The following is a 19,146-nucleotide window of genomic DNA, read 5'->3' on the forward strand; positions in this document are numbered from 1 at the left end:
TATATTTTCACCATATACAGAACTGTCACAATTTCAGTGAAGCGCCTACGCACTATTTTTCTTTCTGTTAACTATATACACTGTACCCATATACACTATATATACTGTACCTATATACACTGTGCCCATATACACTATATACACTGTACCTATATACACTGTACCCATATACACTATATACACTGTACCTATATACACTGTGCCAATATACACTATATACACTGTACCTATATACACTGTACCCATACACACTATATACACTGTACCTATATACACTGTGCCCATATACACTATATACACTGTACCCATATACACTATATACACTGTACCTATATACACTGTACCCATATACACTATATACACTGTACCCATATACACTATATACACTGTACCCATATACACTATATACACTGTACCTATATACACTATGCCCATATACACTATATACACTGTACCTATATACACTGTGCCCATATACACTATATACACTGTACCCATATACACTATATACACTGTACCCATATACACTGTACCCATATACACTATATACACTGTACCTATATACACTGTGCCCATATACACTATATACACTGTACCCATATACACTATATACACTGTACCCATATACACTGTACCCATATTCACTATATACACTGTGCCCATATACACTATATACACTGTGCCCATATACACTATATACACTGTACCCATATACACTGTATACTAGTGTTTAGTTCGGGTGTTCAGTTTAATGCATTTTAATGGCTCAGAGTAACGTGAGATTTTCCAATAAAACCCAGCACAGTGCCCATATAGTTTCTCAGAAAATTCATAGGGAAACGTGTTCTAGAAAACACAAATTGAGCAAGAATATTGCTTCCAGCATCCGCTGGTCCTCCTGTAAGCAGCACCTGGGTTATGAGATATGACTTCAATACTTATTTGATGATTTTTTTACATCTTTCTTTACTTTTCAATATATATTTACCTAATGTAAACTTTTGAATTATTGATTTTGCACTGTGGGCCGCGTATTTACATTACAGGCTGTAATAGACTGCGCGTGTCTGATTTGATTATATATTTTACTTACCGTAGTGCAGAATGTCCATAATTATCTGTTTTTCCTCTTATTCAGACTCCCATGGTGTTTCATATTTAACGAGCGATTGTGGAGAATTTAAAAAAACAAATATGCCAAAGTAGCTGATCTGGTAAAATAGCCGAGTGATAAACTGTTTCCAGTTTCTCTGTTTGGGCTTACAGTTTGTAATTCCATTGTTAATTGTCTGTGATATCCCATTCATTGATTAGGCTTCATGGTTTCAAAGGCCAGAAATCTCATTCAGGGTATGGGTTAATATTGGAATGAAATTCCTTCAAATCATAAGATAATGTATTGCTCCCTGCTGGCTAGATAGATAAGGGGAAAAAATGGGAAACACTGCAATATTTATATTCTATTGTTATTAAAAAAAATATAGAAAACTATGAAAGTGTCAACATTTCCATTGTTGTTTAATGAAATAGATGATGGGGTGATTGGATACATTGCACATTTGGACTTTTTGAACCTGTAATTATAAAAAAAATGGATTTCATTTTGGATTTCTACCAATTGATTTACACAACATACCTTCTAATTGAAAGTTTTTATTTTGTCACAAAAGTCAAACAGACATGTTACTTGCATACGCATTTACCCGATTTGCTATAAAACCCTAATCCAGAAGCCAGGTTAATAGTTTCTAGAGTTATCTCAAAATAATTACTCTAACATCTGAAAGGCACCAGAGTTTATTTAATAGTATCTTTTGACAAATGGCATCCCATAGACCAGGGGTTCTCAACCCGGTCCTCAAGTATCCCCTAACAGTCCAGTATTTAGGGATTAACCTGTTGTGCCTAAAGTGATTTTTTTTTTCTTTTTCAAAACATTTTAGATACAACAGGGTAATCCCTAAATCCTGGACTGCTAGGGGGTACTTGAGTACTGGGTTGTGAACCCCTGCCATAGACCAAAGATATATCAAAATAAGCCCTGGAGAAAGTTCTAGAGAAGCATCCATTGGGTTGGATTCTAAAAAGATCTTAAAACTTGAATTTCCATTGAGCACACTGTGATTGTCCTAGAATGCATAGACCACCAAAACACCTTGACCTGATAAGGAGGACATTAGCCAGAGATGTTACCAGGAGGCCAACTGTAATATTGAAATAGCTGGAAGGATCTGAGTCTGGAGAAGTCATCCGTTGGACAGTTCTAACCCAGATACTCCATAAAGCTGTGATTCATGAACATGTGCCATATCAAAATCCATTTGAAGTTTGTCAAAGGGCATACGGGAAATCCATCAAACGTGGAAAAAGTTCTCTAGTATGATGGACCAAAAAAACTACATAGGGCACAAATCAAAACTAGAATGAACCTTGACCTCAATCAGACTGATAATCTGTGCACTTGAAAATAGATGTTCACCAGCAGTCTCTCTGAATGATTTTTTTTTTATATATAAATTAGGACCAAGTATTGACTCTGTTGGGTGACGAGTTAATGCAAACAACAAGCACCTCTTATGTTTGTAGCCTTTTTGCTTAATTTTGGTTTGTGTCACTATAGAAAATATTTTGCACCTTCAAAGTGTTAGTTATGTTGTGTAAAATGAATAAATCTGTTCAAATTCCATGTTGTAACACTGCATAATGTGTGTGTGTGTGTGTGTGTAAGGGGTAGGGTAAACATTAATGTAAGGCACTATAGACAGATATCTGTAATGGAAAGAGAGGGTAACTGTATATATATTTTTCCTCTAGGTTCCAAGTCTGTCCAAAAATTGGTTTCCTTGAAGACAAGAGTCGCTGGGAGTCTAAAATGAAGAAAAGCCAGAGTGTGATGACAGTCACAGCAGAGGATGTAAGTGGATCCTTTTTATATTAGTTTTTTAATGTATTTATTATTTTCTGTATCAGTGATACACAGCACATGGAGGTGTTGAAGTGAGCATTAATGCAGTTATATTGTGACTTTAAAATAGATGTGTGTGGGTCTGTATGTAGAAATGTAAGTATATACATATTTATGGTTAGAGAAATAATGGAATGCTGGTATGCATTTTCACACTAACATGTCTGTTCGTATATTATTAGCTAATTGTTCATTCTTTAGAGTGCAGAGTTGGGGTTTTGAGCTTGCTACAGGATTTTTGTTTAGCTGATTTCCAATTTATTTCTCAATAGGTTTTAATAGAAGTATGAACACATTTAGTTCCCAGAACTACCCTGGGTGTTTACACTGATCAGGCACAACATTAAAACCACTGACAGGTGAAGTGAATAACATTGATTATATCGTAACAATGGTACCTGTCAATAGGTGGGAGATATGAAGCAGCAAGTGAACAGTCAGTTCTTTAATTTCATGTGTTGGAAGCAGAAAAAATGAAAAATGAAAACATCTGAGTCCTTGAAAATGACTAAATACTGATGGCTAAACGACTGGGTCAGAGCATCTCCAAAACAGCAAGTCTTGTAGGGTGTTCCCGGTATGCAGTGGTTAGTACCTACCAAAAGTGGTGCAAGGAAGGACAACCGGTGAACTGGGGTCAAGGTCATGGGTGCCCAAGGCTCATTGATGCATGTTGGGAGCGAAGGCTAGTCCGTCTGCTGCGTATTGGACTGTGTAGCTGCAGAACAGTCAGAGTGCTGACTGAATGATGACCCCTGTCCACTGACAAAGGCTCCTTCAATTAGGACGTTAATGTCAGAACTGGACCATGGAGTAATGGAAGAAGGTTGCCCGGTCTGATGAATCTGGATGGCTGGATGTTTCTTTTATCTGGAAAAAGAGATGGCAACATGATGCATTATGGGAACAAGGCAGGCCGGGAAGGTAGTGTTATGTCATGGCCAATGTTCTGCTGGAAAACCTTGGGTCCTGTAATTCATGTGGATGTTACTTTGACACATATCACCTATTTAGAGATTGTTGCAGACCACGTACACCCCTTCATGGCAATGGTGTACGTTGATGGCAGTGGCCTCTTTCAGTAGGATAATGCACCCTGCTACACGGCAAAAAAATTTCAGGATTTGTTTGAGGAACATGACAAAGAGTTCAAGGTGTTGCCTTAGCCTCCAAATTCCCCAGATCTCAATCTGGGGAGCATCTGTGGTATGTACCTGAACAACAAACCTGATCCATGGAGGCCTCACCTTGAAGGACAAATAATTTGCTGATACTGCTTTGGTGCCAGATAACAAAGGAGATGTTCAGAGGTTTTTTGCGGTCCATGCCTTGGTGGCAGCATGATGGGTACCTACACAGCATTAGGCAGGTGGTTTTAATGTTGTGGCTTATCAATGTATGTAGCAGACTCAGAATCTCAATAGTGGAAAACAGTGTTCCATCTAAACATCCCATAACACCTTGCCTAGCACTGAAATGAAGAAAGGTCTACAACTATATTGTGCAGTATACATTAAATGCAGGGCCGGCGCCACCTGTAAGGCGACCTAGGCAGCCGCCTAGGGCGCAACTTACCAGGGGGCGCCGGATCCCTGTCCCCGCTGCGCCTCCTCATGCTGCGCCGCCTGAGCGCTTTAACAAGCCTCGGGCGGCGCAGCACTGCAGCATGGAGGGCGGCCGGGTTTCAGTGACCGGCAGGAGGGAAGCGCAGAGCGCTTCCTCCTGCCGGTCTCTCCATGTAGCGTGGCCGGGCGGCGCGGAACGCGGGACAGGAACCTTTGTTTTCTGTACCCGGCCGCCGGCGGAATGACAGGAAGTGCTCACTGAGTGAGCACTTCCTGTCATTCCGCCGGCGGCCGGGTACAGGAAACAGAGGTTCCTGTCCCGCGTTCCGCGCCGCCCGGCCACGCTACATGGGCAGGAGGGGAGGGTAAGGACCACTAGGGGAGGGAGGGGGGTATAAGGACCACGAGGGGAGGGAGAGGGGGGGGGTATAAGGACCACTAGGGGAGGGAGGGGGGGTATAAGGACCACTAGGGGAGGGAGGGGGGTATAAGGACCACGAGGGGAGGGAGAGGGGGGGTATAAGGACCTCTAGGGGAGGGAGGGGGTATAAGGACCACTAGGGGAGGGAGGGGTATAAGGACCACGAGGGGAGGGAGAGGGGGGGTATAAGGACCACTAGGGGAGGAGGGTAAGGACCACTAAGGGGGGGGATTACCACTAAGGGGGTGGGGGGAGTAGGGGAAGGTCTACTAAGGGGTTTGGGAGAGGGAGGACCACTAAGGGGTTTGGGAGAGGGAGGACCACTAAGGGGGGAGGGGGGAGTGAGAAGACCACCAAGGGGGGACTGCAGAGGGACAGGGGGCCAAGGGAGAGCACTAAGTGACAGAAGGGGAGAACACGGAGGGACAGAAGGGAAGGGGAAATCAATAATTGACCGGAGGGGAGAGCACCATGATTTATTTTTTTTTAAAATAAAGAGCTGTTCCTACCCCACAAACCCTCTCTTTTACACTACACACATACACAATGCATCCCCCCCACACACACACAGAAACATACAATGCATTCCTACTCACACACAGACACACCCGAAACACACAATTCATCCCTTACGTTCTCTTACATAATTAATGCACCCCTTACAGACACACACTGCATTCAATTACATACACAGGAACAAACCTTGCACCCCTTACACACACACACACACACACACACAGAAACATACAATGCATTCCTTACACGCAAACACACACTACATCCCCTATAAACACACTACATCCCTTCCACAAATTGCACACATAAAACATCCCCAACTCATGGATGGGCCATGTAGGTGGATTTATGGGTGGGCATTGTAGGCGTATGCCCCCTGGGGGCCCAGACCTTGAGCTGTGTAAGGGGCCCTAAAAAATGGAGCTGCTTCCTGTTCGTTAATTGTTGTGAGCACTGTTAAAAACAGTCTCCAGAGAGCCTCTTCTACACCAGACCTGTGGAGCCAGGCTGAGTCCATCATCAGCCTCTTGTCCTCATCTGGTGGTAAGTAGGCAATCCAATATATTATTAGTGGCACTAATCTCTAATTTACCTCACATTAAATGGATACTATAGTCACCAGAAGCACTACAGCATAATGTAGTGGTTCTGGTGTCTATAGCCTGTGCCTGTAGGCTTTTTAATGTAAACACACTGTCTTTTCAGATAAAAGACACTTTGTGAAGACTGGCGTTGGCCCACATGGCAGAGCATTGTGATGTCACATGGTGGGCAGGACATATGGGGGGCGGCAAAAAATTTTTTGCCTAGGGCGGCAAAAATCCTTGCACCGGCCCTGATTAAATGAGCATTAATTGCGTACAAACAAGTTTCTGAAAATCTGAGGCTTTCCATAAACTCAAGAATACACCTATTAATTTGAGCAGATTCCTCATTAATCTTTTATGAATGTTTCCAGTTGTTTCATTATAATGATTACCAGAACTGATAAAAGGGCACATTCTACAGCAAATTGAAACAAACTTACAATTACTTACTGACTAGTATCGTATTATTATTATTATTATTATTATTATTATTATATTGTAATATTTTGTTAATGTTTTAGAATGCTACTATAATATCTTACTGATATATAACATGTATCTGTTAGCTCTAAGGAGATCCTTTATAATAACTGTCCAAGTTTCATTCAATAATTATTAGCCTCTGAGTAATTAAATCATCATGCTGCACACCATAACCACAACATACACTTAAAGGGACACTTCACTGCACAAATACAAAAATATAAATAAAATAATGTTTATTATATAAACATTATTTTATATACGCATGCATTAAATTCAGATTTTTTTTTCATTTGGGGTATATCTAAAAGCATCTGCTGCCTTTACAGGCCCTCCCCTTCTAACCCCGCCCAGACTTTCTGTGGCTGTCCAATCACAGACTTCCCAATGCAGCTCAATGAGTCTTTGCAAGGCAGGTGCTCTGGGCAATTGCTGCCTCTTGAGTTTATCTCCACTCAGCTAACCAAACCAGGAGGTAACAGGACCTGTTGTCTGGCAGTCAGGAGGTGTAACGAAGTTAATTCATAATTGTTTCTATTGAACTTTGCACTTTTTGCAAAATGAAAAAAAAAAGAGGTCACACTAATATCACATAAAGCATTTCAGCAAGCTAAGGTGATTTAGGGGTCCATAATGCCCCTTTAACCTTGATCAATTGTAAATCAAGCGTTGTCAATATGGCTGAAGAGAAATTGAGCCAAGGATGTCTAGGGGAAGAGCCCTATGTTTTTGTCAACTCACTCCAGCTGATTTGATGGCACATCCTCAAAACCTGAGGTTTGTATGTTCTAGAAACAGTGACTTAGAACATTGTATTTTCTAACTGTCATGAAAGTAATGATTATAATCTTTATTTGCTTATACAAGAACCAATTGTTATGTGTCTTATTGGCAGAACGCAAAAGGTCTCTCTGATTGTTGTCTGAGCAAATCCTACAGTTCGTATGGTTACAATTTGGGGATAGACCTTTGGAAAGGAAGGAGATTCTGCCCCGGAGCCCTACAACTACCTCCTTTACACCAGAGACAGACTAGAAGAGCCAAAACGCCAGACTACATGCGCAGGCCTACGACGCTGCCGTTGCTTCCTCTTCCAAGGATCGCAGTCACGCCGGTAGAAAGTGGGTGAGTCTAAAACATTATCAGATTTTCATTGTTTGTAGTGTGGAATAATTTATCACATTACGGGGAGCATCCGGATACATAACAGTTTATCTGCAATAATGATCAATCCTTATTTGTTATAAACTGATATGTTCCGGTAAAGTCAGAAGGAGGAGGGATAAGAATGGAACCAAACTCTAAATATCTGAGCGAACAATTCCAAAGGATTTGGAAATTAGATGGGAAAAAAAAAATTGCAAGTAAGATATTTAACAAAGCGTTCTCCTTGAAACCAATGAATTGCTGGTTTAATGCACCTTTGGATTGCTTATAACAAATGAAATACCGTGCTACAATTGTTACGTTTGTTTACAATTATTTTGTTGTTTCTTTTTGGAGGTAAATTAATGTCTTGTTCTGCAGCAATGTCATGTACAACTGTGAATTTAACGCCTTATGTAAAATAGCAGAAAATAATATTGGTAAATTTGTAACCATCCAGATTCCATAGTTAGTTATCCAGCATTAAGTGTTAACATATAAATCACACTTTAGATTTTTTCATAGCACTTAAAATTACCGGCAATTCTGATTTAATTCACTTACATTTGATGTTTGTTGAATATTCCACATCAAATTCCTGACATTTCAAACTTTAGTTAATAACCCTGAGAGACATTCAAGATTTTCAGGAGTAGCGTGAACAACATTGGGATTAGGGTTGACTCAGCCCTTCATCCTTCCGAGGTAGATAAAACAAGTCCCATTAACCTTTCCTGGTTAAATACTTTGTTATTATTATTATTAGCTAGTAATTATAAGAGGGGTGTGTAAAGCAATGCTGTTCATGACGGTTCCTCCAATAAAAATATTCCAAGGAGCAGAAAAAAGTGTAGGGCGCTGGCGGCTCCCAGTGGGCACTTGAAGTTACTACAAGTTTCACATAATAGGAAAGCAGAGTGCATCTCACCGTAGGTTCTCTTGCTAAAAAAAAAAAACCTTAATTCTCTGGTCTGACTTCCTGCAAGTTACAAATTTTATGACCTCTGCAGAAAAAATATTTTGTAGAAGATGAGTTTGGCATTACACATGCTGTTTAGCAATATTTACTTCTCAGAACTCTTAAATTGTAAGCTTTATCCCCTTGCACGCATTGGCATCATTTCTGGCATTCTTTATTTATGCCATGCAATGATAAACATACAGGCTTGAGGGCCAGGTCGGTAAGATGAAAAAAAAGCAACAGATGTATATCATGACACGTAGATAATTCTGCATTATTTATTTATTTATTTGTAAAACACAAGTTAAATAGAAGCTTGATATATAGCACTAGATGCATGTATCATTAATAAGGATAGAGTCGTTGTGAATCATGCTATGAGTAAAGTAAATTAAATGATGAACAATCTAACATGAGTTAGGAAACCACTGAGACGGCCTTCACTGTCCCATCTCTGTACCTTCAAAAGTTAAATGGGAAAACCAAAACATACAGCTCAAAAAAAAATGGGTTAAGACAAAAAGGCATGAAACCATATTAAACGTTGGCGGCAGGTCAGGTACAATACAGTGTTTCTCTCTTCAACCGACTCCCACAAGCGGGGAACACAGGGAGTGTGGTGGAATAAAGCACATGACATCTGTGGCACTGAATCGAGGTTAGACTCCTCTCCACAGACTCGATGGCTCTTAGAGTCCAAGTCTCTCCCGTGCAGGGAGTAAGAGAAGAGTCTAGTCTTGAAGCTGACGCTCTCCTGCTGGTGTGGATGATGCTTTGGTATAGTATTCCTTTTGGCCTTTAGCCCAGTTGGGCTACTGGTTGAGGTAATAGGCGTAGGAGCAGGTGGTAGACCCGGAGGTGGCTCTCTCTGTCTTTGTTTTTCATGCTTTTCAGCCCACTTTCCAAGTTCAGGCTCGGTGTAGAGGTTACACTCGCCTTTAGCATAATCCAAAACCACTCCATGATTTCCTCCAGTCTCATGAGGGAGCTCATACTAGAGCTGCATTGGGCTGTCTGGGTCAGTGTCAGGCCTACCCCCTGCATAGATAGTGTCGTTGCCATATTAGTAAGTTAAATTGCGACCAGAGTGCAGACCGGAGCAGAAAGCTGAGTTGAGTATGAGTGTTATGCAGCTCAGTGGTGGGCTGGGATGACCCCCCTGGCCCAGAGGGGGAAGGACATGGGGCTCTCATAAAACACCTCAGGTGACAGTTCCACGTGGGCTTGGAAGATCAGCCGCCTCTCCCCCCCAGCGCTCACTAGGCCTCCCAAGAGCTTTGATAGGAGCCAGTGGCGTGCTCTTTGTGGCACCGATACACAGTACCCCGCTTGGTTCTGACTGCAGGCAAGTCTGGTTTGATGCTTGTCTCAGGATTTAAAAGTCCCCAAAACTCGCCAAATACTCTGTTTGATTGTGGAGCTCATGCACACCGTGTCTAACTGCAATGAAACTCAGGCTCCGCCTCTGCATTGGCATAATTTAATCTGTCAATTACTTGCTGTTTTATAGCATAGCTGTATAATTGAGATGCAAAACAAAATATGCTGATATTATAAAATGCTCATAATGATAATGATAATTTATCTTAAAATACGTCCGAAAATAAAAATGTTCAGAGAATAGTGGATTTAAAAACACGATGTATAATGTTTCAAATCTAAACCATCTCCATGTGTATCTATCGACTGAACAATGGACATGGATAAAGGTTTCTTGACCTGCATTTCTCAATTGTAAATGTAAATAGGTGAAAGCGTATTATGTTGTGTGAATTGCATGAGAGTGTGTGTTTAATGTATGAGTTTATAATTACCCCTTACCTGTGAAAGAAGCTCCATCCATCCAAGAACTGATTTGGTAACTGAGAACACCCCAATTAGGGTTGGAATGTGTAAGAGAGCTATAATGATACATTGATATAGAGTGAGTTATTTATGAATTATAGGGAGCAATCTAATGGTTAGAAGCATAAGAGGAGTAATGGTAGGAGGGGTTTGCCAAAAGAGAGATTCTTATATTTGTGATGAAAGATGTGGGGAGATGTGGTTGGCAGAGTTAGGGTCCGACCAAGATGGGCAGCATTTGTTGAGATTCTGCTACAACTATTCAAAAAAGACACCTATTGCCAATTTAAGACTTGACCTTTTTCATGATTACTTGGCTGCTGGCTATACCACGCTGGTCAGGGAATAGACAGCCACGTTGGCAGACCACATCACGACAATTAAACATGATACAGGAGACAAACATACATTTTACTAACACAATCATCCAAAAACTTTACAAAGTTGTGGCAAGCCTGGAGGATGGTTGCAGAGCCTGGTATTTATCGATGCCCTAATGGCCTTATTCTATCAGCCCCCCCCCCCTGGTCAAAGAGCGTATTTAAAATATCACACATTAATCAACAGCCGAAGAAAAGCTCGGCCCACCCCTGTCTAACATGACCGGAGCTGCGCCAAGGTCCAATCATAGGCTTTTCATATATGTGTGCTGTTTCCATATTGCTGAATTTTGGATACATTTTTATTACAAAACCACAAAATGTAGTTATTCCTGTACTGCTTGCTTTTTATATCATTCCTCTCTGTAACCAATGTCAAACTCATTTGTCAGCACTAGGGGGCGATGTATGGCTAGATATCAGTTTAGCTGCTTTTCATACAGACAATCACAGGATACATATATAGATACAGATATATCATTTGACATCATTACTTCATCACTAACAGAGTCTAGGTGATCGAGGAAAATTAAAAGGTACTTCCGTATTTCATCACTCAATGGTCACAGATTTTATGCCTAATATCCTTTCCTTAAAAATGGGGGTGCGATCATTATGCGGTGTGCGACCGTTATGTGAAGCTTTATATTTTGCAATATTATACATGCAAAGCTTTCATTTTTTTAAGCAGTATTATATATGCAAAGCTTTGTATTTTTTTTTCCAGTTGCTGATAACATTATAGTTTTTAATAACATAACATAGCATATTTCCTGCATCACGTAATCTCTTATCCTGGCCCCATATCCTCCTGTCATTTCTTAATGAATGACATAAATAAAGCACTAAAATACAATAAATTGATGGGTATTGAACCCTCTCTTCACTATCAGAACAGTGGGATGTTCGCCATCAGCTTTCAAGAATAAGAATGTCTCACAACAAAAAACGCAATGGTCAATTGTGCGACTATTACGTAATGAATTGGATTTGAAACAATTTTTGAACTGAAAAACCAAGGTGCGACTATTATGCGGTGACATACGGTATTTTCCAGGTTTGTAAAAAATATTTTGAAAAATTTAATTTTGTGAAATAAAATGTGGGTGTTTTGTACCAATAACACAGCAAATTTACTATATCAAGAGACAAACAACATCCGTATACACAAGGATTCCTTTAGAAGTATAAATCTTGATCTTATTGTAACTAATTACCGGTTTCCCTATGCATGTCAATGAGAGAACAGCTATTCATTTAAGAGAGTTCTGTTTAGCGCTTGTAAAAGATCCCACCACTAAAGAGATGCTTTCAGTGTGACAAAGACTTGATGATGTTTGTACAGCGCTACAGAATCTGATGGCGCTATATAAAAAATTAAAATAATAATAATATTAATAATAATGATGTAAACTTGATTTTCTGTCGGCTTGGAAATTGAGCTTACTACAGTTTCAAAGCTTTATTTTTTCATTAGGCTAAGTTCATAACTTAATAACTGACAGAACTCCCCATACATTTTTAATTTTCTCGGAAAAAGGAAGGGAGGACGGAGGAAAAGAGGATGAGTAGGGGAAAAGGAGAAGAGAAAAAAAAGGGAAGAAAATTAAAGGATTATAGTAGAATAGGAGAGATTGGTATTTGCTCCCTGTCAGATGTGTCCCTAGTTGTAAAACATAGACGAGGTTCCCTGGAGGGAGGCTATCAACGTGTCTATACCTTCCAATGTTAGCAATAAATGATCTGGTAGCAGTGCTAATCCGATATATCAGTTTGTTGGCTGCTGAGGTGAGGTCTATGAGAGGGTAGCAGCAATGAAGTTAAGTAATGCAGACCAGGTACTAGGCTCGAGATCAACTCCAAGGGCAGCACTAATTTTGCCACAGACACAATACTAAAGCTCAGCAAGAGGCAAGTCCACCAAACTATCTCTGCCACAACCCTTAAAGCATAAGGGAGAACGGACTGGCGAATATGCCGTAGTTTAGTGGGGGTGGGGGTAAACACTATATGGCTAAAGTTTTGAAAGCAATAGAGAGCAAGCCATCACCCTAAAGGATATACATACACAATAGGTGGAGTATCTTGGTTCCTGGGTACAAGATATGGGATAATGACAAAAGTACAATGGGATAGCTGTAGAGACAAAAATATTGACAAGCACCTAGTGCAACATCATACAGTACATAAATAGTTCAGTATAAATTGTGTGATTCGGTACTCACAAAGAAGGATCCAGAGAATTATTGCTCAGTCTGGACGCCTGTTGGATAGTCTGTCTCTATTTTATCCTGTATATCCTCCGGCATATAAATGAGAACTGGCATATAATTTACACACAGTATATGGACAATGAAGTGGATACAATATATGAACAATAAAGCTTTTTTTACAAGTGGAACGCATATACGTTCCAACAACGTTTGAAATGTGAAGCCGCGAACCGGAAGTACGTCATCAACATGTACCGCGAATAAGGGCGTCATACGAAAGAGACGGACATCGGACAGGTGAACGTAATGAAACAACTGCAGGAGGGTATAAAGGACTACCAACGGACAGGTAATAACAATAGCAACTGAGGAAGCCTATAATACAGGCGAAACGCGTCTTGCTATCCCATAGTGGACTTTTCTACTCTACCACCTGGAGTGGTTTTATATATGAAGCAACTTGCTTTTTACTTTGAAGTTATATTTCTATATTTGCCTATTCCTTTCGTTAAAGGAAGTATTGTCTTCCCATATTTTTTGGTGTGGACACTTTTCCTTTTTGGGACCACCAAAGAACGCAGATACAGCTAATACACCTAAAGGGAGTGGGATCCCTTCAAACTATCCCACAGGCATCCAGACTGAGCCATAATTCTCTGGCTCCTTCTTTGTGAGTACCGAATTACACAATTTATACTGAACTATTTATGTACTGTATGATGTTGCACTAGGTGCTTGTCAATATTTTTGTCTCTACAGCTATCCCATTGTACTTTTGTCATTATCCCATATCTTGTACCCAGTGTAGCGGTACTTACCTTATCCGGGGGCCGGACGCGGTCCTCTCTTCAAGCTGCGCGCGGTCCTGCGGCTGCACGAGCCGCGCGCGGCTCGTCCGACTGTTCAGACAGGAAGGCGGGCAGTGACCGCGAGAAGCGGTCACGTGTCCCGCCTGCAGCTAAGAGCGCGCCGCGAATCTCGGGCGCGCTCTTAAAGAGACAGTGGGAGCCTAAATTGCAAAAAGGCTCCCATTGGCTCCTGTCATGCCAATCACCCCATACACTTACCTGTTGGGGGAGTGGAAGTGACAGGAGCCAATCACATTAGTTGGAAGGCTACTTATACTTACCCTTTTCCCTTAGTTCGTTGCCCTATCGTGGTTTCTGCTACAGTTCCCTTTAGTGCTTGTTGTGTTCAGTTGTGTTTCTCCGTATTTGACCTTGGCTTTGTATTCTGACTTCGTTTTCGCTTTATCCTATTCTGTACTGTTTGCCGGCTTGCTGATTCCTGTGTACCAGTCCCCGGCTAGTTTTCGTTTACGCTGTCTCTTTGTGCCCTTGACCTCGGATCGTTCCTGACTCTGTTTTATCCTATTACGTCGAGTCCGGCCACTCTAAGGTCCGGTAGACGTATCTCTCCTCTGTACTGTCTTCTGTTAGGCTGGATCCTGCGTGTAGGGGTATATACTCGTTACATTACGATAGGGCCATGGACCCCGCAGATTTAGCTCAACAGATGGCGACCCATGAGGCTAGATTTGTAGAGCAGGATCACCGTATGGATCAAATAGCTCAGGCTCTCCAGACGCTCTTAGCTAGAACCATTCCAGCAACCGCACCTAACCCTCCTGCACCCCTGCTTCCTGAAGCATCGACTATGCCTAACGCTACAGCACATTTAACGCCTCCTCCTAGGTATGGAGGGGATTCTAAGACATGCAGAGGGTTCATTAACCAAATAGAGTTTCATTTTGAAATGTATCCACGTTCATTTCCCACAGAGAGGTCTAAAGTTGGGTTCTTTATGCACCAACTTACCGACAAAGCACTTGAATGGGCAAACCCTATTTGGGAGGCTAATGGACCTATGGTGCATAACTTTCACAGTTTCCTAACAGCTTTTCGCAGAACTTTTGATACTATGAAAAGGTCTAAGAATGCCGCTAGAGCATTAATGAGGGTTAAACAGGGTTCTAGGTCTGTGGCTGATTACGCTATACAGTTTCGTACCCTTGCCTCACAGGTCGATTGGACCAATAATGGGTTAACTACGGCCTTCATGGAAGGTTTATCAGACTCTATATTGGATGAGGTAGCAGCTAAGGAGCTTCCTATTGCCTTAGAGGACCTTATTGACTACCTCATCGATATAGATAATAGGATTCGTGACAGGCTCTATACTAAGAACAGGAATAGACGTTTTGTTACACCTATTCAACCCAGAGTTAATATACCGGAGAGTGTTAAAGTATCTGAAGAGGAACCTATGCAATTAGGGGTTGCCAAACTCTCAGATACTGAGAAATTACATAGGAGAAGGGAGGGACTCTGCCTATATTGTGGTAGGAGAGACCATATGGTAAAGGAGTGTCCTCTGCTCCCGGAAAACTCTCGCACCTAAGACCTTATAGGGGACTGGCCTTGGGTGTGATTTCTAAGTCTCCTACATTGCCTCCTAACCGACTGCTTCTCCCTGTTTCTTTACATATGGGAGAGAGTTGTATAGTTGAAAACATAGACGCCCTGGTTGATTCTGGGGCAGCCGAGAACTTTATAGACTCTGGTTTTGTAAAGAGAAACAATATTCCCATCAGAGAGAAGGAGATACCCTTGGCCGTTGAGGCCATAGATGGTAGACCATTGATATCTCCTGTTGTTACTCACGAGACTGCACCGCTACACATGTACACAGGGGTTCTACACTATGAAACCATTCGGTTCCAGGTCATCACCTCTCCCTCTTCACAGTTGGTGTTAGGGTATCCATGGTTACGTGCCCACAATCCCATTTTTGACTGGGAGACAGGGCAGATAAAATCATGGAGTGAAGCCTGCCATGAGTCATGTACTATTGAAGTCACGCCTGTGAATTCTATTAACGTTCCTACTGTTCCTCCTTTATCTACGACAATACCCTCTCAGTATTTAACTTTAAAGACTGTCTTTGATAAAAGAGAGGCTGACAAATTACCGCCTCACAGACCCTACGATTGTGCTATTGATTTGTTGCCTGGTACTATACCTCCTAAGGGCAGGGTGTACCCCCTATCGGTTCAAGAAAACCGTGTCATGGAGGAGTACATTAAAGAGTCATTAGACAAGGGATTTATTAGAAGATCCTCTTCTCCGGCTGGAGCGGGGTTCTTCTTTGTATCAAAGAAAGAAGGTGATATAAGACCCTGCATTGATTATAGAGGTCTTAACAAGATCACCATCAAAAATGCTTACCCTATACCTCTAATAACAGAATTGTTTGACAGGCTCAAACATGCTACGGTATTCACCAAATTAGATCTTAGAGGAGCATACAATTTGATACGTATTAAAAAGGACCACGAATGGAAGACAGCCTTTAACACTCGGTCAGGTCATTATGAGTATACCGTCATGCCATTTGGGCTTTGCAATGCCCCAGCAGTGTTCCAAGAATTTATTAATGATGTCTTAAGGGACTTTATTCACTCATTTGTTATTGTGTACTTGGATGACATTTTAATATATTCTACTGACATTCACGCTCATCACAGACATGTTACAACAGTTCTGAAGACCCTTCTTGCTAATGGTCTTTATTGCAAATTAGAAAAATGTCTATTCGACCAGTCCGAGGTCCAGTTTTTAGGGTATTTGATTTCCGCCGAGGGTTTTCGGATGGATCCCCAGAAGCTCGCTGCAGTCATAGAATGGCCTCTGCCGCAAGGTCTGAAAGCCATCCAGCGTTTTCTGGGTTTCTCTAATTATTATAGACGTTTTATCAAAGGTTTTTCGTCTATAGTAGCGCCTATTACTCGTATGACTAAAAAGGATGGCAATACACGTGTCTGGTCTACTGAGGCACTTCAGGCTTTTGACTTTCTTAAAACTACGTTCGCCTCTGCCCCTATTTTACAGCATCCTGTCCCCTCATTGCCATATATACTTGAGGTTGATGCTTCTGATATAGGGGTAGGTGCTGTCTTATCCCAAAGAGAGTCTCCTGACAAGCCATTGCATCCTTGTGGCTTCTTTTCTAAACAAATGTCCAAGGCAGAGAGGAATTATGATGTGGGTAATCGTGAACTCCTTGCTATCATTTTAGCACTCAAAGAATGGAGACATTTGCTAGAAGGAACTAAGGATCCTATTCTCATATTTACAGATCATAAGAACCTATCCTACCTTAGCGAAGCTAAAAGATTGTCTTCAAGGCAGGCTAGGTGGTCACTGTTCTTGTCTCATTTTAATTATATAATCACCTATAGGCCAGGTGACCGGAACACCAAAGCGGACGCTCTGTCCAGACAATTCGAGACTATTGACAAACAGGAGATTGATGTCACTCCTGTCATTCCCCCAGACAGGATAATAGCAACTACTATATTGTCTATTTCCTCGTCCCTCTTGCAGGCCATACAAGCGAAACAAGGCATGGCACCCAGCGAGAGGCCTAATGATAAATTGTTCGTTGACATTCCCGAGAGACGGGATATTCTGTCACTTTATCACGATACTAAGACTGCTGGACATCCTGGTATTTCCAAAACAGTGTCAGCCGTTTCTCGGTATTTCTGGTGGGATACCTTACGTAAGGATGTTACTGACTATATAAGTGCTTGTACTACTTGTGCATGTATGAAAACCTCTCGTAGAGTTCCTTGTGGGCTGTTGCATCCATTGCCCGTTCCCGAGAGACCTTGGTCTAATCTATCAATGGATTTTATTGTTGAATTACCCCCTTCGAATGGTAACACAGTCATCCTAATGATAGTAGATCGGTTTTCCAAAATGGCTCACTTTGTGTCTCTTCGCAAGTTGCCCACTTCCAAGGAATTGGCTCTTATCTTCGCTAGAGAAGTGTTTCGATTACATGGTATTCCCTTATCTATTGTATCCGATAGGGGTAGCCAATTTATTTCCAGGTTCTGGAAAGCCTTTTGTTCGGAGATGGGTATTTCCCTCTCATTTTCTTCCGCTTACCATCCCCAGTCTAATGGAGCTGCTGAACGTGCCAACCAGTCTCTTGAGCAGTACCTCCGTTGTTTTGTGTCTCACCATCAGGACAATTGGTCTGACCTGCTTCCTTGGGCTGAATTTGCTCGGAATAATGCCACTCATGATTCTTCCGGCAAAAGCCCTTTTTACGTTGTCTATGGCCAGCATCCCGTTGTTCTTCCGGCTGCATTCTCCTCTCAGGGCATGCCAGTTCTGGATGAGCATTTGGCTGGTTTGCGTAATACTTGGGAGCAGGTTCAGCGTTCTTTGGTGGACTCTGCTGCCCGCCAGAAGGCTCAGGCTGACAAGCATCGCAGAGCGGCTCCTTCCTATGTTGTGGGGGACAGGGTTTTGCTTTCCACACGGAATATTCGCCTCCGGGTGCCTTCTATGAAATTGGCTCCCCGCTTCATTGGTCCTTATCGCATTATACATAAGGTTAATCCCGTTTCTTATGCCTTGGGTCTGCCTAAGAATCTGCGTATACCCAATGTATTTCACACCTCTTTGTTGAAGCCTTACGTACGCAACCGCTATACCCGGCATACTCCCCCTCCCCCTCCTGTCTCTGTGGAGGGTCATGAGGAGTTCGAAGTATCTGCTGTTATTGACTCTCGTTTTCTTAGGGGTCGGCTTCAGTACTTGGTACATTGGAAGGGTTATGGGCCTGAGGAGCGCAGTTGGATTTCTGCGGATGCTGTTCATGCTCCCCGCCTTGTACGTTCTTTCCATTCGCGTTTTCCTGCCAGGCCTGGTCCTGCCCGCCCGGAGGGCGTGTCCTCAGGGGGGGGTACTGTAGCGGTACTTACCTTATCCGGGGGCCGGACGCGGTCCTCTCTTCAAGCCGCGCGCGGTCCTGCGGCTGCACGAGCCGCGCGCGGCTCGTCCGACTGTTCAGACAGGAAGGCGGGCAGTGACCGCGAGAAGCGGTCACGTGTCCCGCCTGCAGCTAAGAGCGCGCCGCGAATCTCGTGCGCGCTCTTAAAGAGACAGTGGGAGCCTAAATTGCAAAAAGGCTCCCATTGGCTCCTGTCATGCCAATCACCCCATACACTTACCTGTTGGGGGAGTGGAAGTGACAGGAGCCAATCACA

At 42.2% G+C, this 19,146-nt stretch overlaps 1 protein-coding gene across 1 annotated transcript in view; it reads left to right on the forward strand.

Annotated features, from left to right (window-relative positions):
• PDE4B (phosphodiesterase 4B) overlaps positions 1 to 19,146 on the forward strand; it is a 346,805-nt gene that overhangs the window by 40,369 nt on the left and 287,290 nt on the right. The window contains exons 2-3 of the mRNA XM_063427888.1: positions 2,815 to 2,914; positions 7,433 to 7,662. Coding sequence (XP_063283958.1) covers positions 2,873 to 2,914; positions 7,433 to 7,662 — 272 coding nt within the window. The 5' untranslated portion in view covers positions 2,815 to 2,872. The remainder of the gene's footprint in view (positions 1 to 2,814; positions 2,915 to 7,432; positions 7,663 to 19,146) is intronic.

The sequence above is a fragment of the Pelobates fuscus genome, chromosome 7 (assembly GCF_036172605.1).
Source record: "Pelobates fuscus isolate aPelFus1 chromosome 7, aPelFus1.pri, whole genome shotgun sequence".
NCBI classification, from domain to species: Eukaryota; Metazoa; Chordata; class Amphibia; order Anura; family Pelobatidae; genus Pelobates; species Pelobates fuscus.